Below are 24,549 nucleotides of genomic sequence, written 5' to 3' on the forward strand. Positions count from 1 at the left end.
GAGCAACTAGTCCAAGCCCATGACCATGAGGAAGGACATCTTCCACCAGTTCAGGTTGCTCAGAGTTCCTGATCCTGGACACTTCAAGGGATGAGGAATCACAGAATTGTTACTGTTGGAAGGGACCACAAGGATCAGCCAGCTCCAACCTCCCTGCCATGGGCAGGGACACCTCACATTAGAGCAGGTTGCTCAGAGCCACATCCAGCCTGGCCTTAAAAACCCCCAGGCATGAGGCTTCCACCACCTCCCTGGGCAACCTGTGCCAGTGTCTCTCCACCCTCATGAGGAAGAACTTCTTCCTAGCATCCAATCTGAATCTACTCATTTCTAGTTTTGTTCCATTCCCCCCAGTCCTATCACTCCCTGACACCCTCAAAAGTCCCTCCCCAGATTTCTCGTAGCCCCCTTCAGACACTGGAAGGCCACAACAAAGTCTCCTCAGAACCTTCTCTTCTCCCTTTCTCTGGGTAACCTTTTCCAGTGTTCTGCCACCCTCACCACAAAATATTTCCTCCTTATGTCTGATCTAGCTCTGCCTTCTTTCAGCTTAAAGCCACTGTCCTTTGACCAGGGATTTGGAGGCATCTGACATATGACCACTAGGTAGTGGCTGAAGCCCCTGAGCCCAGTGGTGTGGAGAAGGAGAAGAGTAGAGGAGTAGCTTGAGAGTGCTTTGAGACATAAGATTTCCTGACTAGTGAAGAGCAGCAGGAGAAAGAAATAAAGCCACAAAGTGGAGGGGGAGAGGTCCAGTCTGGACATGAGGACAAAGAAATGTCATTACCAGGGCAGTGCTGTGGTGTAAGAAGTCACCCAGCAGCATCCTGGACCAGATCAGGGCTTTGTGTTTCAAAGAAGAGCCAGGGAGGATGGAGAGAGAGCAGCAAAGGAAGGTGCCAGCAAGGTGGGGCAGCTGGCTGGGTGACTACAGCCTGCAGGGAAAGAGGCTCAGCTGATGCAGCAGCAGAGGACAGCCTGAAGGGCAGATGACAGAGGGCTGGGGAAGAGCTGAAAGGCTCCTGGCAGAGCCAAGCTCTTCCTGCCTTTGGTTCTGGCTGTGGTCTGTGCCACTGATGCCTCTGGGGAGACAACTCCTCCTTCCAGCCATGGGGCCTCATTGCCTCCTTGTCCATACTGAGGAGCCTGGGAGGGGTTGTGCCATAGTCCTGCCCTTGACATCGGTCCTCTCCACAGCTCACTGCTCCAGGAATCCCCCTGAGGGGTGAGTGAGGGACAGGATCTGCCTGTCCAGGAGCCAGGGCTCAGGGCTTGACCCTTTGCATTAATGAAACACCTCCAGGTTTGCTCAGCACCAGAGACATCTTCCTCTGCTTCTCCTGAACTCTCAGCACTGCCTCCAGTCCTCTGCTCCAACCACAGCCTGGAGACACTTTCCCAGCAGTGTCCTCACTGGGACCCATCAACAAGAGAAGAAACTTCAGAGTTTGAAAGTGACTGAAACTTCTGGAGAGGTTTCATCATCTTCCTCTCAGTCTCTGATGTTTACCTGGCACCAAAGCCACCAGAGGGTCATTAAAATGCCCTTGGGTTGGTCCCCTGCTGCTCAGCTGGGCTGAGCTCCATGGCTGGAGGGAGCTGCTGGAAAGTAGGCAGCAATGAAAAGTGTCAGCTGTGCCCAGGAGCAGCTCCTCTGCTCTGCACAGCAGGGCTGAGGACACTGCCAGTGGATCTCAGCAAGAGGAAGGCAGAGAGAGCTTGGAGGTGTCCAGGAGGGTGACTGAGAGCTGAGAGGAGAAGTCACTGCAGGCACTGACATGGTGAGTCTGTGGGTGCAGGGCAGTGCAGGTGCAGCTCCTGGAGGCATCTCCTAAAGCTGGCAGAGCCACAGCTGGTGGGGGCTGGAAGGAAATCTTCCTGTGCAGAGGCTCTTTTCAGGCTTTTCTGAAGAGCTGTGGAGCCCTGGGGTGCAGGCAGGGGTGGTCAGGGCTGTCCTTCAGAGCAGGGTCACTGCAGCCCAGGGGCTGTGTGCTGGGGCAGGGACTCTGCTGCCTGCCAGGCTCAGGTCTCAGCCTGCCCAGAGAGCTCCACACAGTGCTGTGGGGAGAAGCTGTGAGTGGCAGGAGACAGCCCTGGCATAGCAGGGCAGGGCAGGGCAGGGCAGGGCAGGGCAGGGTCCTTCTGCTGTGGGGAGGGAGCTGTGTTGGCCAGAGCTGCTCACAGTTCTAGCTCCCCCCTGGGCATTTCTGAGGAGGCTTTGCAGAAGAACATCAAGGCAGCATTTTGCTGCAAGGGAAGGAGTCTTGGCATTGAATGTTGATCCCCTTGGTGTGCTGGGAGGGCAGTGTGAGACTAGAGTTTGTTTCTCCATTCTGGAGAAGACTCTCATTAGCCTTTGATCTGCTTCTGAGCCCCTGCACACCCAGAGCTGTCCCTGGGCAGTGTCCTGCTGCTGGGAGGGGTCTGCAGGGCAGAGCTGTGAACACAGCAGGTGGGAGGGGTGGCAGGGACAGGGAGGAGAGCTGGGCACAGAGAAGCAGCTCCTGACAGGGACAGCTGCCAGCAGCAGGGACTTGGGCAGTGGGGAGAGAGTGATCAGCTGGGAGAGATGCCCTGGCAAGGGGGATCAGGCACCTCTGTGCCAATCTCTGCACTGCAGACACATTTCCCAATGCAACCTTTTGCTCTCCTCTTCTACCCAGCAGAGGCAGTGCCCTCAAAGCTATGGGCTCCACATCAGGAGTCACAACCTTGGCAACTGACATTCATCTGAAGGCTCCTGGAGTGTGCACACAAAAGGAGGACAAAAGCTCTTCAGTTCCATCCTGTGAGCTGCAGAGAGCAGAGCTGGGTAAGGAGAAGGCTTCCCCCCCAGCCCCTCTGCCTTTCTCTCTTCCCTTCACTGTTTCTGCAGCACTGCAGAGCTAGTCCCTGTTTCTCCACCTCTCCATGGGACTCTCATTCCCTGGGATTGGGCTTTTAGTCACTTTCTGTTCTGGCACCAGAGGAATCTTCATGGCAGTTCTGGGTCTCTGCTGCATTTGAAGCTGTGATGAACCATCCCTGGTAGGTAGTGATGGGACTGAGCTGATCCATTCCTCCTGCAGCTCAGGAACAGTGCTTACAATGAGGCTGAGAGAAGTGTGTCCTAACTTGTCACTGCCTTTCCCTCCTTGGACAGGTCTCCATGGCCAGAGGCAGCAGATGGCCAACAGCAGCTCCATCACCCACTTCCTCCTCCTGCCATTCCCAGGCACAAGGCAGCTGCAGCTCCTGCACTTCTGCCTCTTCCTGGCCATCTACCTGGCTGCCCTGCTGGGCAATGGCCTCATCATCACCACCATAGCCTGGGACCACCACCTCCATACCCCCATGTACTTCTTCCTCCTCAACCTCGCCCTCATTGACTTTGGGTTCATCTCCACCATTGTCCCGAAATCCATGGCCAATTCCCTGAGGGACACCAGGGACATCTCCTATGCAGGATGTGCTGCACAAGTATTTCTGCTTTTCTTTTTGCTTTCATCAGAGTATTTTCTCCTCACCACCATGTCCTATGATCGCTACGTTGCCATCTGCAGACCCCTGCACTATGAAACCCTCCTGGGCAGCAGAGTTTGTCTCCACCTGGCAGCAGCTGCCTGGGGCTATGGCTTTCTCTATGCTCTGCTGCACACAGCCAATACATTTTCCCTGCCCCTCTGCCAGGGAAATGCTGTGGAGCAGTTCTTCTGTGAAGTCCCTCAGATCCTCAAGCTCTCCTGCTCCACATCCTACCTCAGGGAACTTTGGCTTATTGTGGTCAGTGCCTGTTTAGTCTTTGTCTGTTTTGTGTTGATTGTGTTGTCCTATGTGCAGATCTTCAGGGCAGTGCTGAGGATCCCCTCTCAGCAGGGACGCCACAAAGCCTTTGCCACCTGCCTCCCTCACCTGGCTGTGGTCTCCCTGTTTGTCAGCACTGCCTTCTTTGCCTACCTGAAGCCCCCTTCATTCTCCTCCCCATCCCAGAATTTGATTGTTTCAGTTCTGTACTCAGTGGTGCCTCCAACAGTGAACCCTCTCATCTACAGCCTGAGGAACCAGGAGTTCAAGGCTGCCCTGAGCCAGCTGATCCCTGTATGCTTTCAGAAGCAATAAACTCTTTGTCTTCTCCAGCAGAGCAGTTCTGATGTCACTCAGTGCAGGCCCAAATTCGCTGCTGGAGTTCTGGCTGCTGTCTTTCTTCAGACCATTTCTGGTTCAGTGTTGTCCTGTCTGCTTTGACTCAGAGGCTGCAGACATCAGGAGCTGTGCTCCTTCTGTGTTCAATAATAAAGGACCCTGCAGGGAGTTGTTTCTCTGAGTTCCTTCCTCCAAGGCTTCTGTGGAGCTGCAGGGCAGTGCCTGTGTGCAGAGGTGGAGGGGCAGAGTCCCAGCACAGCAGCAGTGCCAGGCATCCCCAGAGCCTGGGCTGTCCTCAGCTGCTCTTTCTGCCCTTTCACCCTCTCCTGCTGAGCCTCTGTGCTGGGTCAAGGCCCGAGTGCTCTGGCAGCTCCGGCCCTGTGCTGCTGTGTGGCAGTGCTGGGACTTGTGGTGGTTTAGGCTGGGTGCTGGCCTGGATGCTACTGCACAGACCACAACTGGGAGGTCCCAAGGGGTGGGCCGAGCCCAGGAGGGTGGTCACAGGAAACCAGGTATTGCATTCCCATAATGCCCTGCTCCCTTATAAAACATCCACATGGGGATCTTCACTTCCTCTTTTGTCCCCTGCTGCTGCCTAGGTAAAATGGCATGAGCTGCCTCCCTTGGGCCTGCTCAGGGTTCATTGGGGGGTGGTGGAAAGAGTCCTGGGGGGTTTGGGTGTACCCCCCCATTGGGATGGGATGTTTCTGGATCTGTTTTGGGGTTTTTCTTGTCACTGTGCTTCTGGCTGCTGGAGTTTTTCTGTTTGTGGTGGATTTTTACTTTTGGCAGTGTTGTCATCACCTTTCTATTTCACTCTCTAATTTGCTTTTCTGACTGAGGATTTTTATAGGGGGAGCTGGGCTCCTTGTTTGGTTAATCAAAATAAAGAACCTTTCAGTAACATTTTTTTTTCCTGAGGTCCTTCCTCCATGAATTTTCTGGAGCTTCAGGCACATCTCCTCTGTGCAGAGGTGGAGGGGCAATGAGTCCCAGCACAGCAGCACTGCCAGGGAGCAGCAGTACTTGCTGGAGCCCTGGTCCTAGTACAGACTGCTCCTCATTCCAGTACAAACTGATCCTCTGTCTCTCTCTGCCATACCAACTCCATCCATCACAGTACAAATTTCATACCCTGCCTCTGCCCACAACAATGTGGCCACCTGACAGTGCAAACTGGAGACCATGATTCCATCCTACTATAGATTGGGCCCCATCTCAGTCCAGGCATGGTCCCTTTAAGCCCTCCACATAAAAACCTGGCCTTGTCCCAAAATAAACTGATCCTCCTGATGTCATCCCAGCACAGCTTGAGAGACAGCCCAGAACAAAATGGTAACCCTGTTCCTGTCCCACTATCAACTGAATTTCACCCAGTGCTGAGAGGATATTTTGAATCCACTCCCAGTACAGGCTGTGTCCCTTCCCAGTAAAAACTACATAATCTGAACTGCTCCCAGTACAGCTGTGGCTTCCTCTCACAACAAAGGGAATCACCTTCCCTTCTCCCACTACTGCCTCTGTCCCATCCCGGTGCAAAATGCATCTCCAGACCTCCTACTAGGACTGACTGCATCCATTGCAGTACAAACTGGACACCTCCTTGCCCTCCCAGTACTGTCTGAGCCCTGTGCTTGTCCAAACAGAGACCCTTTAACATTCCCAAGTGCACATTAGGCCTTGTCCCAATATAGGCTGGATTCCTTTATCCCTTCCCAGTATAGGTCTGGCAAGGCTTATTGTAAATTCACTCCCTTTAAGTACAGACCAGACTCCAGCCCAGTACAACTGGGATCCCCTGGCTCTATTCCAGTACAGTATAGCCCTTATCCCATTACAAACTTGATCCTTTTAACCCCCTGCCAGTACAGACCTAGCCCAGTCTCAGTACAAACTGAAAAGGGGTGAGAAGGGCTGCCCCAGTTTCCAGGAGTGGTCCCTCTCGTTCAAGAGACCCTTCTCCCAGTAACAAAGGATCCTGTGACAAGTGTGAGCATCACCACCAGCATTAGAGGTGCCCTACCACCAGCCAGGTGAAGGCCAGAGACAACAGATTGTCCTGGGATGTCTCTGTGAAATGGCCTGGCACTTCAGAAGCCCTGAAGTACCCAGGTCTGATGGACACAGGGGCCCAATGCACCCTGATACCATCGAGCTGCAAAGGGGCTGAGCCCATAAGCATTCAGGGAGTCACAGGGGGCTCACAAGGCCTGTGTGGTGAAGGCACATTATGCCCAGATATCGAATCTTGTCCCAGCATGTGGACAAGTTGCCCCTCTTTCAGGAGGAAGACAAAAGCCAAGGCATTAGCCAGGCCAGCACGCACCCAGTGCATGCAGTGCTTGTGCAAACACCAAGTATGGCATATTCTAGCTTCACACTATCTATAGGCTGAAGCCAGCTGTCTATGAGAGTGCCCATTGGTCAAACCCAGCCTTGAGGAATCTATAAGTATCACCCCAGTTGGTAAACAAGTTACCCCCTCTTTCACTTTGTGCAGCCTCAGTCATTCAGCTTATTGTTGTTAGCTTCTGTCATACATGCATGTATACTGAAGGCCTCTGCATTGTGAGAAACAATCATGAGGATCATCTCCAGAGGGAGGACCTCCACTGAGCCCGAGAAGCCCAGCATTGTCACAGCCAGTTGTACTGACCGGGAGAGCCCACTGTGCCACCGGAGGACTGAACCAGCCCCCGAGGGTAAGATCTGCCCAATGCCACCCTCCAACAGAGTGGATTAGGAGAAGGCTGACCCTGACTGACTGCAAGGGATCCTGAATTCAAATCTATTACTATGGCTGTGTCTGGAGACAAGCACCAAGTACATGGACACAGGGACAGAGCTGGCTGGGTTCAGAGCAAGATAGAAACCTTGACCCTGTTGACAGCAAAGATGTCTGTCCAAAGACACAGAGAGGTGGAGAGGAGGCTGGCAGAGAGGCTCCCTGGAGTTCAGTTTCCTTCTGCTGGAGTTCAAAGCAAACCCTCACAAAGCCTTGGCATTCTTAGGGCAGAAGAACTGAGCCTGCAGAAGTCTGACTTGGTGCTGGCCCTTGGTGCAGGTTGTGCCTGGGGAATGTGTGAGTGGGAGAGATGCTGGACACAGCTGCTGTGATCCAGGAGAGCTCCAAGGCTCTGGCTTTAGGGTCACTGTTTTGAGAGGGGGAGATCATGGAGGCAAGGTACGAAACCAACAGGGTAGGTAAAAATGTCTGTGATGAAAAATTGCCTTACATTACAATATGCTCTATGTGCTTAAATATAATCCATATAAGGGCATTTGCTGTGCCTATGCTGGGTGGGGGAAGAGCTCTTTGCAGAGGCATAAGGCAGTACTTTATGAGCTCTAATGACTGAGGGAGTTGTGTGCTGTAAGCACAGCAAGCACAGCAAGCACTCTGTAAACACAAAGAGGGAGGGGTCAGGTTGTAGTGAGTGTGCCAGATCTCAGCCTAAGCCCCAAGCACAAGGGTTTGCCCCACCACCAGCAGTCCCACACTTAACCCCTGATCCTTCTGCCCATGCAGTTTCTCCAGCACCTGTCAAAACACACAGGAAAAGGAGGGAAAAAATCCTCTCCAAGCAGGGATTGTGAGGAAGGCCGTTGGCAGGGCCCAGCATCTCACAGAACCCAGTGGTGGATGAGAATGACTCAGAAAAGGAAACAATAACTGCCACATCTCTGCCCAGAAAGGAATTAAGGCGAACTCGTCTGGATTATGCAAGGAAAGAGGGTGAGGCAATACTAAGCTGGGCCCTGAGATGCTGGGATGAGGGGGTGGACACAGTGGACCTGGATAAGAGGGAGGCAAAGCTTTTAGGCTCCCTGACTCGCAATGCTGGTCTGGACAAAGAATTAGCCAAGCTCAATGGAACACACACTCTCTGGGCCCAGATCCTCAATGCCATCCAGACCTGGTACCACTCAAGAGATGACCTGCCCTGGGCCCCAGTTAGATGGACAACTAAGGAACAGGGCATTCAGTGTCTGAGACAGATGGCTGTGATGGAAATAATTTATGGGGATGTCCACCTCCCTTTGGACCCAGATGAGGTGCCCGTGAGACGGCCCTTCGTAAAGAAACTCACCCAGGGTGCTCCTCACAAACATGCTTACACATTAGGAAGGGATACTCCTGACTGGACAGGATGGAAGTCCTAAAACTGTCTGTGAGTTTGCCAATGATTTAAGGGAATATGAGGACAGTGTAAATCAGAAACTCCTGATCTCAGCCATAGAAACTATGGCTAAAGACATTGTCAAAGAGATCAAGACCTCCATGTCTGAACTGAAAAAGGGGAGCGATGCCTCCTTTTCCCCTTCTCCTTCAGAGTGGGTCCAGTTTTCAGCAATCAGGGACAGGCGACCTTCCCCTAGGAGATCACCCCAAGCCAATTGGGGGATGTCAAGGGGGTCCCTGTGGAGGATCCTTTGTGACCTGGAGAGGACATGGACACCTGGCATGGCCAACCCACCTCTGCCCTCTGGAACAGGGTGCGGGAACTGCAAGGTGGGCACCACGGGGATAACTCATCCAGGAGAAGGGCTGCCCCAGTTTCCCAGAGGGGTCCCTCTTGCTCAAGAGACCCTTCCCCTAGTAACACAGGACCCTGTGACAAGTGTGGGCATCGCCACCAGCATTAGAGGTGCCCTACCTCCAGCCAGGTGGAGGCCAGGGACAACAGATTGTCCTGGGATGTCTATGTGAAGTGGCCTGGTGCTTCAGAAGCCCTGAAGCACCCAGCTGTGGTGGACACAGGGGCCCAATGCACCCTGATACCATCAAGGTACAAAGGGACTGAGCCCAGGTCACAGGAGGCTCACAAGACTTGACTGTACTGCAAGCTGGGATAAGCCTGGCCGGGAATGAATGGGGAAAGCACGACATAGTGACTGGTCCAGGTGCACCTTGCATTCTTGGCATTGACTTTCTGCAGGAGGGATGCTTCAAGGACCCTAGGGGGCACAAGTAGGCATTTGGGGCAGCAGCTGTAGAGACTGCAGGCAAAGAACAGCTGTCCACCATGCCTGAGCTGTCGGATGAGCCCTCCATAGTGGGCAGCCAGAAGAGGCAGGATCTGAAGTTCCCTCTTGCCTCTGGCATAGTACATCGCAGGCAATACAGGACCAACAGAGACTCTCTGCACCCCATACACCAACTGATTCAACAACTGGAGAGCCAGAAGGTGATCAGCAAGGCTCACTCCCCCTTCAACAGCCCGATATGGCCAGTGTGGAAGGCAAATGGGGAATGGAGACTGACCCTGGACTACCGTGGCCTGAATGAAGTGACTCCTCCGATCAGCGCTGCCGTGCCGGACATGCTGGAGCTCCAGTACGAGCTGGAATCGAAGGCGGCCAAGTGGTATGCCACAACTGACATTGCTAATGCCTTTTTCTCCATTCCTATTGCAGAAGAATGCAGGCCTGGGTGCTGGTTGAACAGCAGCCAAAACACTGCTGTGGTATCAACACCCAGGTACAGCCCTGCAAAACACAGACCTAGAAAGATGCTCTGAGGAGTATGAACTCCACCTCAGCCAAACCCAAGCCACTGTCATTCTCCTGGCTGTCCAGGGACAAAGACAAACAGACAGTAGCAGCTGACAGCTGATTTGGGGCAACTGAACACCACCACTGCACCTTGAACCCACATTGTGCCAAACACTACAGAGCAGATGAGAACAGGACAGAGTGTAGCCATGGTCATTGGAGGAGCATTCCCATCTCCCAGAGACAATTCACAGGGGCAGTCCAGGCACTAAAGCCAGAGCCCTGGAACTCTCCTGGTTCACAGCAGCTTTGTCTGCATCTCCCCGACTCACATTCCCCAGGCACAACCTGCACCAAGGGCCAGCACCAAGTCAGACTTCTCCAGGATCAGGTCTTCTGCCCTAGAGAAAGCCAAAGATTTGTATTTGCTTCAAACTCCAGCAGAAGAAAACTGAACTGCAGGCAGCCACTCTGCCAGCCTCCTCTCCACCTCTGTGTGTGTTAGGACAGACACTTTTGCTCTCACCAGGGTGAAGGTTTCTATCTTGCACTGGACCCAGCCAGCTCTGTCCTTGTGTCTGTGTGCTCCAGCTGCAGAGAGCAGTGGAGAAGTCTGTGAGAAGTGATGTAAGACCCAAGTGGGCAGTGACAGTGGGGAGGCTGGGGATCATGAGGAGCAAAGTTGTCCATTCAATGTCAGACCTGAAGGACAGATTTCCCTGCAGGTGCAGATGTCCTGGTGAGACAGCCTGGGTCAGTGTCACTTGGGGAATTATCATCTCTGCTCTGAACTGAAAGCTAACAGAATAGTCTACCTTTGATATGAAATAAATAATAAAGGAGCTTTGTGAAGTGCACTTTGAAATCTTGAAGAAAACTACAGAGACACAAATAGCTCTTAGGACACTTGGGGATCATTGCCTGAGCCTCACACACTGAGAGGAGACTGAAGGAGTCTGCTCAAGAAGTCAGAAGCATAACAAAAATTCCTTCAAGTATTAATTGGCCTCACTGAGGGTCATTAGCAACAAAGCCTCCCAGGGGTGGTTAGAGAAGCTCCATGGAGGCTATGATTGAAGGCAGACAAAGGCAAAGTGCAGCTGAACAAACCCTGGCCTTGGTTTATGAAACAGGGAGGCCAAGCTCTGACCCTCAGGCCTTGGAAAGGCAGATCCTGAGAGCCTCCAACTAAAACTTCATCTCAGCAGCTATGATGGCAGAAGCTCCTGCCAGAAGGAACAGGATCAAGACCTTGTCCCTCCTGAGCCTTTCAGCCCTGCCAGAGCCCTTGGCCATCCCTCCTGCAGGCTGCGTTACACTGTCCCATGCCTGCGGCTCTTTCCCTTCAGGCTGTTGTCATCCATCTGGCTTCCCCAGCCATCTCTCCCCCTCACATTTCCACACCTTCACTCAGGCCTCTTCACGCTTGCTCCTGTTTCTTGACACACAAAGGCAGACATGGGCTGTCAAGACTCCTTCTGGATCACCTCTTGCACCACAGCACTATAGACGACGGAGATTGGAATCAATACGGCTGACCAATATGATCGAGTATTGCTCCTTTATCGTTCCAGTGTTGCAGACCTGTGGTGCAGGCCTGTGGTGCAAGTATAGCACAGTAAAGTAAAGTGTAGAAGAAGAAGAGACAGGAAAGGCAGAAGTGTGTAGCAAGGGAACTGCTACAACTTATATAAACTCGGAGTGCCTTGTTGGCACAGCTCCATTGGTTCCCTATGAGTGACCACACATTGCACTATTACAGATTATTGGTCCAACTACTAATGATACAACGAGGTTTGTTGATGCAGGTGTATGTCCTGTTGTCCCAAGATAACTGTCCATGTTTATAGCTACCAGTGCCTTGTTTTAGTTACATGCTGCAGGCACAGCACTGTTTTGCTACACTGCTAGCTGCCTCTGCACTTATGCTGAGCATGGCCTACCACCATGTCAGGCTCTAGGCCTGCACTGCCAGATTGCTCACACTGCTCGTCGCTGGCATTGCCACACAGGGGTCTGTGCCACTTTGAGCTTTGTTCCTCTCATGAAAGGAGGGGGAACTTGTCCACATGCTGGGACAGGTTTCAATATCTGAGCATAATTCTGGGCATAATGTGCCTTCACCCCATAAGGGTGTGGAGTGAGGGGGAGATCATCCTGGTTTCAGCCTTGATGGAGTTAATTTTCTTCACAGCAGCTCCTCTGGTGCTGTGGTTTGGATTTGTGACCAAGCCAGTGCTGAGAGCAGACTCTGTCCTCACTGCATGGATCAGTTGGGCAGACACCAGTGGCAACTCCGTGTACGATATACACCACTTGCCCATTCCTCTCTTCCTCCTCCTTGCAGTAAGGACACTCACCATGGCCCAAGCACAAGCTCCTGGAGACCAGGTGCTGCTGGGATCTACTGGAAGTGCTGAAACACCACAGAACAAGGCAGGCTAAACTCTCTCTTCTTTTCCATGGAAATGAAAGGTACAGCAAACCTGCCTGGGGCTGAAGCAGCACTCCTCAGGTGGCTCAACTGCAATCCATGGCGGAAGAGAAAATACAGACTGGATGCAGGTAGTCAATGGATCTACTCACCAGGAACCAAATGAAAGGAGAATCTTTTACACCCATACTACCAACCCAGAGCACAAAGATTGTAACACAGCAGGCCAACCAAATTCAGGTTGCTGGTGTAACATCACCCTGACCAAACCCATAAATAGATTTTGTGTTTGGGGTTCCATAGACAGTCCTGAAAATAATCCCCATGCACCCCACAGGGCACTGTGCACAGAGACCATGTACATGGATCCTGATATAGGCTGGGCAGGGACTGGCTTGAGAGCAGCCATGAAGAGAAGGCCTTGGGAGTGCTGGTGGATGAGAAGCTCAATAGGAGCCAGCAGTGAGCACTTGCAGCCCAGAGAGACAACCAGAGCCTGGGCTGCAGCCTGTAGATCCATGTTGCACTATGACTTAGTCTGCAATAGAATCAATCAATGGGAACCCAAAAAGGGAGTGGTAATGAAATGTTCACATGTCCTTCATGTGAGGCCCTGGAGGTGATGAGATGTGCAACCAAAGCATGTGAGAAAGGATAGGAATGATAAAGAACCAAGTGCTGCATCCTTGAAGCAGATGGGAAAGGCAAATGGGGAGAAGAGCCCCTGTTCAAATCAAGATGCAACAGGGAGCTGAGTGGGGATAGGCTGTGGGAAAGGAGAATTGTAACATTCACCTATGCCTGAAGAAGGAGCCACAAGCTCTGCAGGTCTGGGCCCCTTGGCTCCCCTTGAAGCCCTGGTCCTTCTCTCAACTGCTCTGTTAGTTTGTATCTTAGCTCATGGTGTTGGAACCAGTTGGGCCTGCACCACAGTATTTGTCACACGTCTTGAACACCACCACAGCAATCAGTTCATTTTCTATCTGTGTGATGTCTCTGTAATCATTAGCTGTGATTGGAAATTCTCTGGACCAATAAGCCCTCACCAGGATGTGTCTTTGCTCACATGTTGTATGGTTAGCTACAACCTACACCCATTGGAAAGAATTTCACTGCAATCCAACATGGTGAATGGTCCCACATCCAGCTGGTGGCCAGTCACTAGTGGTGTGCCCCAAGGATCAGTGCTGGGCCCTGTGCTCTTTAACAACTTTATTGATGATCTGGATGAGGGCATTGAGTCCATCATCAGTAAATTTGCTGACGACACCAAGCTGGGGGCAGGAGTTGATCTGCTGGAGGGTAGAGAGGCTCTGCAGAGGGACCTCGACAGGCTGGACAGATGGGCAGAGTCCAAGGGCAGGAGATTGAACACATCCAAGTGCCAGGTTCTGCACATTGGCCACAATAACCCCATGCAGAGCTACAGGCTGGGGTCAGAGTGGCTGAGAGCAGCCAGGCAGAGAGGGACCTGGGGGTGCTGGTCGATGGTAGGCTGAACATGAGCCTGCAGTGTGCCCAGGCAGCCAAGAGGGCCAATGGCATCCTGGCCTGCATCAGGCACAGTGTGGCCAGCAGGAGCAGGGAGGTCATTCTGCCCATTGATGGGTTGGATGCGATGATCTTGAAGGTCTCTTCCAATCTGGTCTATTCTATTCTATTCTACTCTATTCTATTCTATTCTAATATACTGGGACGGGATCAGGGCACCAGTCTGTACTTGGACAGGGCCCAGTCTGTACTGGAAGGAGGTCAGGAGATGCAGTTGGTACTGAGAGGGGCCCCAGTCAGTACTAGGTTGGGACCATAGTATACAGTTAACATGTGGAGGGATGCAGTAGGTACTGGGAAGGCTCCAGGGAATAAACTTTGTACTGGAATGGGACCCAGAGTGTCCAGGGACAGAGCAAGATGATGCAGTTTGTGCTGGGATGAGGCCATGTCTGCTCTGGGAGGGGATCAGGGGATTCAGCTTGTTTTGGACCAAGTCCAACCTGGTTTGGTTTGGTTTATTTATGCATAAACAACTCCTCCAGCACCCTGATTTCATCAGCCTGCTACAACCACCAGGAGAAGCAGGACAAAAGACTCTGCCCAGAGTCCACCATGACACTGAAGAAATCCTTTGAGTGCTAAAAGTAACCAAGAGGAGTGGAGAACACTGCTGGTGGGAAGTGCTGTTTGGGTGGTGTCCAGCAGCAGCTGGGACACTGCCCCTGGTGTCACAGCCACTGTGATTTTCCTGCCTGCTCTGCTCTCTGCTTGCTGTTCCACATTGGTTTGTAGTTAGAGTTAGGAGGATGGCCAAGCAAGTCACACTGCTGCAGACATTTCCCATCATCAATGTTTCCTGTGTGCTTTGTGTCACTGAATGGCATTGAAGAAGACTTTGGAGGCTAAGGAACCACCAAATTTCCTTCCCATTCTGATTAGATGATGATATTCTCTGTTAAGAGGCACAGAGACAAGAGGCAACCACACAGCCACTCTCTGGCTGAGAGAAATGCACTCAAGCCACAGAGCAGATTGTGGGGGCACAGTCCCCCTGTCACTGGAAACCTACTCAAGACTTGATGTGATTCCCCCTCCCCCCTTTCGTAGGCCATGAACTAGCCCAGGGTAAGCCAGGGATGGATCAGGACAGACATAAAATAGAACCCTGAGAGGTGTCCTTGGTGTTCTGCACCCTTGCTCTCCCAGCCTTGCACTGCTCTCCCTATGGCTTGGGGGTTGGTCACCTCCTGCCAGCTCAGTGCATCTGTGCTTGGATCACAGCCAACAGGGAGCTGATAGAAAACTCTGAAAGTCAAAACCTTCAGGGTCTGTGCAAGTGGCAAAAGATCCCAGGGTGATTCAGCATCCAAGGTTCTCCAGCTCAGAGAAACACCTGATGAAAGTCAATGATCTCCACCTCTAAAAACAGTGACCCTAAAGCCAGAGCCTCGGAGATCTCCTGGATCACAGCAGCTGTGTCCAGCATCTCCCCCACTCAGACATCTCTCAGGCACAACCTACACCAAGCTCCAGCACCAAGTCAGACTTCTCCAGGCTCAGTTCTTGTGCCCTAAGAATTTTGAAGCTTAGTGAGTGTTTTCCCTGAGCTCCAGGAGAAGGAACCTGAACTCCAGGGCACCCTCTGCCAGCCTCCTCTCCACCACTCTGTGTCTTTGGACAGACACCTTTGCTGTCAGCACGTGCAAGGTTTCTATCATGCACTGAACCCAGCCAGCTCTGTCCCTGTGTCTGTGTGCTTGTTGCTTCTCTCCAGGCACAGCCATAGAAATAGATTTGAATTCAGGATCCCTTGCAGTCACTCAGGGTCAGCCTTGTCCTTATCCACTCTGTCATTCAGAGGCTCTTGGATTAGAACACATTCTGCTGAATCACCTTGTAAGCCCCAGGTAGGCAGTGACAGCAATGGGGAGGTTGGGGAGGGTGAGGAGCAAAGTTGTCCATTCAATGTCAGACTGAAGGACAGATGTTCCTGCAAGTGCAGATGTCCTGCTGAGACAGCCTGGGTCAGTGTCACTTGGGGAATTATCATCTCTGCTCTAAACTGAAATGGAGTAAAATATTTTATCTTTGGCATAAAAAAAATTGAGCTTTGCGAGGTGCACTTTGAAATCCTGGAGAAGATTGCAGAGACACAAACATCTCCTGAGGGCACTTGGGACTCATTGCAGGAACCTCAGGTACTGAGAGAAGACTGAAGAAACTTCTTCAGAAGTCAGAAGGAAAACACAAAGTACCTTGAAGCACTGATTGGCCCCACTGAGGCTCATTACCAACAAAGCCTCCCAAGGGCTCCTTAGAGCAGCTCAGTGGAGGCCATGATTGCAGCAGACAAAGGCAAAGTGCAGGAGAGCAAACTGTGGGTTTGGTTTATGGAGCAGGAAGGCCAAACCCTGACCACAGTGCCTGGGCAGGCAGATCCTGTCCCTCATTTATGGGTCAAGGCTCCTCAGGTGCTGTGGGGTGTGGGATTTGTGATGCTGAGTGAAGGACAAGCGGATGAGAGTCCCCAGCCTTCCTGGGGCTGTTTAAGGAGGCTCTGAGGACCCCCTGGTGCCTTAGGAAGTCTCCTCACAGCACTTGGTGGTGGATGATTGCCACAGCCAAGAAGGCAAAGCCTTGGGTTCTCCTGATGACTTCCAGCCTTGCCAATGCCCACTGCCATCCCCACCACAGGTTGTCCTACACTGTCCCCCACCTGGGTTTGGTTTCTGCAGCAGAAAGGCCAAACCCTGACCTCAGAACCTGGCAGTCAATTGCAGAGTCTCAAGCTAAAATTTCACTTCCCTGGCCTTGGTGGTAGAGGCAACTGCCATAGACAGAAGGAGAAAGACCTCAGTGCTGTTGAGCTTTCAGCCTTGCAGGTAGTGCTACACTGCCCCATGCCTGCAGCTCTTTCCCTTCATGCTCTTGACACCCGTCTTGCTTTCCTTGCAGCTCTCACCATGACATTTCTGTACCCTCCTGTGGCAATGCCAGTGATGAGCAGTGTGAGCAATCTGGCAGTGTAGGCCTAGAGCCTGACATGTTGATATGCCATGCTCAGCACAAATGCAGAAGTGGCTAGCAATGTAGTAAAACAGTGCTGTGCCTGCAGCATGTAACTAAAGCAGGGCACTGGAAGCTATAAACACAGAGAATTATCTGGGAATAACAGGACACATGCCTGCATCAACAACCTCGTGTGCCAATAATCTATAACAGTACAATGTGTGGTCACTCGTAGGGAACCAATGAAGCGATGCCAACGATGCTCTCTGAGTCTATATAAGCTGTAGAAGTTCCCTTAATAAATGAGCAATACTAGATCATACTGCTCATCTGTATTGACTCCATTCTATGTCACTGTGACCATTTGAGGCTGTGCCTTTAAGAGAGGGACAGTGCTGGGACACTCTGGCTGAATGTTTTGGAATAATAATAAAACCAATCAGATATTCTAAACAAATTTCATTGGTAGATTGGTAGAATGCAACTTTAAGTTTTGAGTTCAGTTGGAATCTTTCTCAGTTTTTCTCTGTCCTGCTTTTCCAGCCTGTCTGCTTCTGAGCAGCTGGAGTTCTGACCTTGGATAAAGATAAGCACTAATCCTACTAATAGGCCTACTAAAATTCTTCTCTCTTAATAACTGCCTTTTTCTCTCTTTCTAACCCTTTTTGGGAAAAAAGGGAGGGAGGGGGAGAGAGTGGGGTACAGGGGGGGAACCCTTCTCTGTCCGGAGGAGGGAATTTCGTTCCTGTATTCTTTTTTTTTCCCTTGCTGTATATTTCTGTATATATATTGTAAATACTGTATATATTGTGTATATTTAACCTGCCTTTCCACATTGCTTGTAAAATATAGCATTCCTTCCACTTCTCTGGCTGAGTTAGCTGTGGTTTTTTTCCTCTTTGTGGGGGAGAGAAAGCTAGGTCTTCTCTCTCAACCCACTACAGTCACCGACAGCTTGGAAGGTTCAGAGTGGAGATGAGGCCAAAGAAATGTCCCTCCGAGGGCAGAGCTGCTATGCATGAGGCCATCCAGAGGTGTCAGGAAATGGCAGGGAGAGCTGAGACAGCTCAGGGAAGGGATGGAAATGGCAGGGGGAGAGCTGGGTGGGTGCAACCATTTTAGGCTGTGCCTTTAAGAAAGGGACAGTGCTGGAACCCTCTGGCTGAATATTTTGAAAACATTCAGATATTCTACATTAATTTCATTGGTAGATTGGTAGAATGCAACTTTAAGTTTCAGTTCTGCTTGAGTCTCTCCATCAGTTCCAGTCTGTTCTGTCTCTTCAGCCTGTCTGCTTCTGAGCAACAGTGGCAGGACCTGTTAACCTTGAGATAAGAAAACTAATCCTTGCATGCGCTTTTGAGCCTAACAAGAATTTCCTCCTTAATAATTACCTTTTCTCTCTCTATAACCCTCTTGGGAAAAAAGGGAGGTAGGGGGAGAGAGGGGGTACAGGGGGGGAACCCTTCTCTGTCCAGAGGAGGGAGTTTTGTTCTGTATTACTTTCTTTGCTGTGTATTTCTGTATATATTGTAAATACTGTATATTGTGTATATATAACCTGCATTTCATCCTGCTTGTAAATACAGATTTAATTCGTCTTTCTTCTCCGACTGAGTCAGCTGTGGTTTCTGTCTTTGTGGGGGAGGGAGAACTGAACCTTCTCTCACCACCACAGGGTTAAAAAGATCAAATTTGTAATGGGATAAGGGCCAGAATGTACTGCAATGGGGCCAGGGGATCCCAGCTGTGCTAGATCAGGGTCTGTACTGGAAGGGAACCAAGGGATTAAGTTTAGAATAAGCCTTGCCCAGTTTATACTGGTAGGAGATAAGGGCATCCAGTTCATAGTGGGACAAGGCCTAAGGTGTACTTGGAGGGGTAAAAGGGAGCTGGTTTAGACTGGGACAGGGCCCACACTGTACTGGGAGGGCATTAGGTGTCCAAACTGTACTGGAATGGATGCAGTCAGTCCTGGGGGAAGCCAGGGAATGCCTTTTGTACTGGGATGGGACCCACACTGTAGTGGGAGAGGGCAAGACAATCCAGTTTATTCTGGAAGGAGGCCACAGCTATGCTGGGAAGAGTTCAGGGTATGTAGTTTTTACTGGGAAGGGGCACAGTCTGTACTGGGAAGGTGGTCATGTTACTGACTTTGCAGTTGGAGAGATTCATTTGATACTGGAACCTATGCAGGGCTTCCAGTTTATTCTGGGATGAGTCTCACACTGTACTGGGATGGGATCAGGAAAATTAGTTTATACTGGGACAAGGACAAGTTTGTATGTGGAAGGCTTAAAGGGACCCAGGTGAGGTGAGGCTCAGTTTCTAGAGGGATGGGATCAGGGTATCCAGTTTGTACTGTGATGTGGTCATTCTGGACTGGGAGGGTCAGAGTATGAAATTTATGCTGGGACAGGTGGAGCTGATATGGGAGAGAATCAGGATCAGTTTGTACTGGGGTGAGGAGCAAGTTTGACAAGAAGGTGTTCAGGAGATCAAATTGGCAAAGGAAGGTGCCAGCCTATATTAGGAGGGGACCAGGGGTCCAGGGAGTGCTGGTGCTCCCTGGCAGTGAGGCTGTGCTGGGACTCTTTTCTATGCCAACTCTGCATGCAGGAATTGTCCCTAAAGCTCTGGGAAAGGTCCTTCATTTTGTTTAACCAAAGAAGGAGCAGAGGTCCTGTTACATGAATTCTCAAAGAGAAAAGCAAAGCAGATAGTGAATTAGAAAGGTGATGACAAAGAGGAAAAATCCACCCCTACCACCAAAAGATATAGAAGCCAGGCTGGGCCTGCACTGAGTGACATCAGAACTGCTCTGCAGGAGAAGACAAAGAGTTTATTGCTTCTGAAAGCATCCAGGGATCAGTTTGCTCAGGGCAGCCTTGATCTCCTGGCTCCTCAGGCTGTAGATGAGAGGGTTCACTGCTGGAGGCAACACTGAGTATAGAACTGACAAAACCAGGTTGCAGGATGTAGAGGAGATGGGAGGGGTCTTCAGGTAAGAAAAGATACCAGTGCTGAGAAAGAGGGAGACCACAGCCAGGTGAGGGAGGCAGGTGGCAAAGGCTTTGTGGCGTCCCTGCTGAGAGGGGATCCTCAGCACTGCCCTGAAGATCTGCACATAGGACACCACAATGAACACAAAACAAACAAACACAAAACAGCCACTGGCCACAAGAAGCCAAAGTTCTCTGAGGTAGGACGTGGAGCAGGAGAGTTTGAGGATCTCGGGCACTTCACAGAAGAACTGCTCCACAGTATTGCCCTGGCAGAGGGGCAGGGAAAATGTATTGGCTGTGTGCAGCAGAGCGTAGAAGAAACAAGTACCCCAGGCAGCTGCTGCCATGTGAACACAAACTCTGCTGCCCAGGAGGGTCTCATAGTGCAGGGGTCTGCAGATGGCAACATAGCGATCGTAGGACATGGTGGTGAGGAGAGAAAACTCTGCTGAAATGAAAAAGAGAATGAGAAAGGCCTGAGCAATACATCCTGCATAGGAGATGTCCCTGGTGTCCCTCAGGGAATTGTCCATGGATTTGGGAACAGTGGTGGAGATGGCACCCAGATCAAGGAGGGCAAGGTTCAGGAGGAAGAAGTACATGGGGGTGTGGAGGTGGTGGTCCCAGGCTATGGTGGTGATGATGAGGCCATTGCCCAGCAGGGCAGCCAGGTAGATGGCCAGGAAGAGCCAGAAGTGCAGGAGCTGCAGCTGCCTTGTGCCTGGGAATGGCAGGAGGAGGAAGTGGGTGATGGAGCTGCTGTTGGCCATCTGCTGCCTCTGGCCATGGAGACCTGTCCAAGGAGGGAAAGGCAGTGACAAGTTAGGGCACACTTCTCTCAGCCTCATTGTAAGCCCTGTCCCTGAGCTGCATGAGGAATGGATCAGCTCATTTCCCATCACTACCAACCAGGGATGGTTCATCACAGCTTTAAACACAGCAGGGACCCAGAATTGCCATGAAGATTCCTCTGGTGTCAGAACAGAAAGTGACCAACAGCCCAATCTCAGGGAATGAGAGTCCCATGGAGAGGTAGAGAAACAGGGAACAGCTCTGCAGTGCTGCAGAGACAGTGAAGGGAAGAGAGAAAGGCAGAGGGGCTGGGGGTGAAGCCTTCTCCTTCCCCAGCTCTGCTCACTGCTGCTCACAGGATGGAGCTGAAGAGCTTTTGTCCTCCTTTTGTGTGCACACTCCAGGAGCCTTCAGATGAATGTCAGCTGCCAAGGTTGTGACTCCTGACCTGGAGTCCCTAGCTTTGAGGGCACTGCTGGGCCTCTGCTGGGTAGAAGAGGAGAGCAAAAGGTTGCATTAGGAAATGTGTCTGCAGTGCAGAGAATGGCACAGAGGTGCCTGATCCCCCTTGCCAGGGCATCTCTGACAGAAGATCCCTCTCTGCCTGCAGCCCATGTCCCTGCTGCTGGCAGCTGTCCCTGCCAGGAGCTGCTTCTCTGTTCCTAGCTTTCCTCCCTGTCCCTTCTGACAGAGCCCATCCCACCTCCTGTGTGCTGAGCTCTGCCCTTCAGACCCCTCCCAGCAGCAGGACACTGCCCAGGGGCAGCTCTGGGTGTGCAGGGGCTCAGGAAAAGCTCAGACAAAGGCTAATGAGACCTCAGATTCTTATGAACAGCAGTGAAATTCTAGTCTCACACTGCCCTCCCAGCACACCAAGGGGATCAACATTCAAAGCCAAGACTCCTTCCCTTCCAGCAAAATGCTGCCTTGATGCTCTTATGGAAAACCCCCTCAGAAATGCCCAGAGGTGAGCCAGGACTGTGAGCAGCTCTGGCCAGCACAGTTCTCTCCCCACAGCAGAAGGACCCTGCCCTGCCTTGCTGTGCCAGGGCTGTCTCCTGCCACTCACAGCTTCTCCCCACAACACTGTGTGGAGCTCCCTGGGCAGCCTCAGTGCTGAGCCTGGCAGGCAGCACAGTCCCTGACCCAGCACACAGCCCCTGGGCTGCAGGGACCCTGCTCTGAAGGACAGCCCTCACCACCCCTGCCTGCACCCCAGGGCTCCACAGCTCTTCAGAAAAGCCTGAAAAGAGCCTCTGCACAGGAAGATTTCCTTCCAGCCCCCACCAGCTGTGGCTGTGCCAGCTTTAGGAGATGCCTCCAGGAGCTGCACCTGCACTGCCCTGCCCCCACAGACTCACCGTGTCAGTGCCTGCAGTGACTTCTCCTCCTGTCAGCTCTCAGTCACCCTCCTGGACACCTCCAAGCTCTCTTTGCCTTCTTCTTCGTGCTGAGATCCACTGGCAGTGCCCTCAGCCCTGCTGTGCAGAGCAGAGGAGCTGCTCCTGGGCACAGCTGACACTATTCTCTGCTGCCTACTTTCCAGCAGCTCCCTCCAGCCATGGAGCTCAGCCCAGCTGAGCAGCAGAGGACCAACCCAAGGGCATTTTAATGACCCTCTGGTGGCTTTGGTGCCATGTAAACATCAGAGACTGAGAGGGAGATGATGAAACCTCTCCAGAAGCTTAAGTCACTTTCAAACTCTGAAGTTTCTTCTCTTGTTGATGGGTCCCAGTGAGGACACTGCTGGGAAAGTGTCTCCAGGCTGTGGTTGGAGCAGAGAACTGGAGGCAGTGCTGAGAGGTCAGGACAAGCAGAGGAAGATGTCTCTGATGCTGAGCAAACCTGGAGGTGTTTCATTAATGCAAAGGGTCAAGCCCTGACCCCTGGCCCCTGGACAGGCAGATCCTGTCCCTCACTCACTCCTCAGGGGGATTCCTGGAGCAGTGGGATGTGAAGAGGACCAATGCCAAGGGCGGGATTATGTCACAACCCCTCCCAGGCTCCTGAGGCTGGACAAGGAGGCAATGAGGCCCCAGGGCTGGAAGGAGGAGTTGTCTCCTCAGAGGCATCAGTGGCACAGACCACAGCCAGAACCAAAGGCAGGAAGAGCTTGGCTCTGCCAGGAGCCTTTCAGCTCTTCCACAGCCCTCTGTCATCTGCCCCTCAGGCTGTCCTCTGCTGCTGCATCAGCTGAGCCTCTTTCCCTGCAGGCTGTAGTCACCCAGCCAGCTGCCCCACCTTGCTGGCACCTTCCTTTGCTGCTCTCTCTCCATCCTCCCTGGCTCTTCCTTGAAATTTCAAGTCTTGAGCTGGTCCAGGGTGCTGCTGAGTGACATCCTGCCCCACAGCACTGCCCTGGCAGTGACATTTCTTTCTCCTCATCTCCAGTCTGGACCTCCCCAGCTCCACTTTGTGGCTTTATTTCTTTCTCATTCTGCTCTTCACTAGTCAGGGAATCTTCACATGTCTCCAAGCACTCTCAAGTTACTCCTCTGCCTTCTCATTCTCCACAGCACTGGGCTCAGGGGCTTCAGCCACTACCTAGTGGTCATATGTCAGATGCCTCCAAATCCCTGCTCAAAGGACAGTGGCTTTAAGCTGAAAGAAGGCAGAGCTAGATCAGCCATAAGGAGGAAATATTTTGTGGTGAGGGTGGCAGGACACTGGAAAAGGTTACCCAGAGAAAGGGAGAAGAGAAGGTTCTGAGGAGACTTTGTTGTGGCCTTCCAGTATCTGAAAGGGGCTCCAAGAAAGCTGGGGAGGGACTTTTGAGGGTGTCAGGGAGTGATAGGATTGGAGGGGAATGGAACAAAACTAGAAATGGGTAGATTCAGATTGGATGCTAGGAAGAAGTTCTTCCCCATGTGGGTGGTGAGACACTGGCACAGGTTGCCCAGGGAGGTGGTGAAAGCCTCATCCCTAGAGGTTTTTAAGGCCTCCAGGGCTCTGAGCAACCTGCTCTAGTGTGAGGTGTCCCTGCCCATGGCAGGGGGTTGGAGCTGGCTGATCCTTGTGGTCCCTTCCAACCCTAACAATTCTGTGATTCCTCATCCCTTGAAGTGTCCAGGATCAGGAACTCTGAGCAACCTAAACTGGTGGAAGATATCCATCCTCATGGTCATGGGTTTGGATTAGTTGCTCTTTTAGGTCCCTTCCATCCAGGATTCTTTAACTCTAATATCCACAAGTCCTTCTCCACAGGGCTACAGATACCTACAGACACCATGGAGGTGTTTTCACCTCCCTTAGTCCCCAACAGCCTGACAACAAAGAAAGAGTTGCCATGTTTAGGACATCAATGGCCAGGGCTTTGGAGAAACAAGTCAGAGCCCAAGTTCACCTCACTCAGAACAGGAAAGCTGCAGTGAGTTCGACTGAAGCAGGAGGATGATTTGACACAGTTAACGAAGCTGATGGACTTCAGCAAGGTGTAACAGGGATGCAAACAGGTTCAGTTTGGTGTCAAGGTTCACTCTGACACAGCATGGATGAAATACACAAAATTCTCTGGATTTGGGGTGGGATTAGAATGACTGTGACAGGAAAATCTCCTCGGGGCTGGGCTGGAATGATCTTGCAGGGAGATTGGGAGTGAAGGGGGTAAGAGAAGCTCTCCTGTTGAGTCACAGCATTCAGCATGGACCCTCCTCTGCAGAGAGAAGTGTAAGTGGGTTTAGACCCAATCCTAGTGCCAGACTTGGTTCCTGGTTTATGACTCAGAGTTTGGGTGCAGGGATTTCAGGGGCAGAGCTTTCCCAAGGCACTCTGGCTCCTGCAGAACTTGAAGGCAGCAGCAGCAGTTTAAAACTCCTTCAGCACTTCTGGAGAATCATGAACTCGGGCTGTGGGATTTTACAGCAGCACTGAAGTCAAACCCCAACAGCCCTGTGTCCTAGCTGTGCTGTGAGACCCCAGCCTGCCTTTTAATCAGGGCATTGGTCCTGAGGATAAGATATGGAACACTGCGCTGGGTTATGCTCATCCTGAAAGTAGGGGGGGAGGGGTTCTGAGAGCTCTTCCCTTCTGCAGGTGGGTTTTCTCCCCAGGAAACTGGGTTAGTCTGTTCCACTCCCCCTCCCTGTCCAAGCCTATAAAGGGGAGAGTACAGCAACCATTTGGGGCTCTTTTGCTTCTGCCTCACCAGGAAGAGAGCACTAAGAGAGTTGCTGCTGGCTTCCTGCTTCTCTGCCATGT

General features: G+C 51.8%; 2 protein-coding genes across 2 annotated transcripts; one reads left to right on the top strand and one right to left on the bottom strand.

Annotated features, from left to right (window-relative positions):
- Positions 1-3,510: 3,510 nt before the first annotated feature.
- LOC137456912 (olfactory receptor 14J1-like) lies at positions 3,511-4,098 on the top strand. Its single transcript, XM_068168601.1, has one exon. The coding sequence runs from the start codon at positions 3,511-3,513 to the stop codon at positions 4,096-4,098; it is 588 nt and encodes a 195-aa protein (XP_068024702.1).
- A 15,323-nt stretch (positions 4,099-19,421) lies between these two features.
- On the bottom strand, positions 19,422-20,330 carry LOC137456889 (olfactory receptor 14A16-like; the record flags this gene model as incomplete). Its single annotated transcript, XM_068168578.1, has 1 exon — positions 19,422-20,330. A coding segment is annotated over exon 1 (909 nt), but the record flags the coding sequence as incomplete, so codon positions are not given.
- Positions 20,331-24,549: the final 4,219 nt, after the last annotated feature.

The sequence above is a fragment of the Melanerpes formicivorus genome, unplaced genomic scaffold (genome assembly GCF_026170545.1).
Source record: "Melanerpes formicivorus ecotype bairdi unplaced genomic scaffold, bMelFor1.0.p_v2 SCAF_142, whole genome shotgun sequence".
In the NCBI taxonomy this organism is placed as follows: Eukaryota; Metazoa; Chordata; class Aves; order Piciformes; family Picidae; genus Melanerpes; species Melanerpes formicivorus.

Coding starts and splice junctions, on each gene's coding strand:
- LOC137456912 (XM_068168601.1), top strand. CDS start 3,511: ATGTCCTATGATCGCTACGTTGCCATCTGCAGACCCCTGCACTATGAA.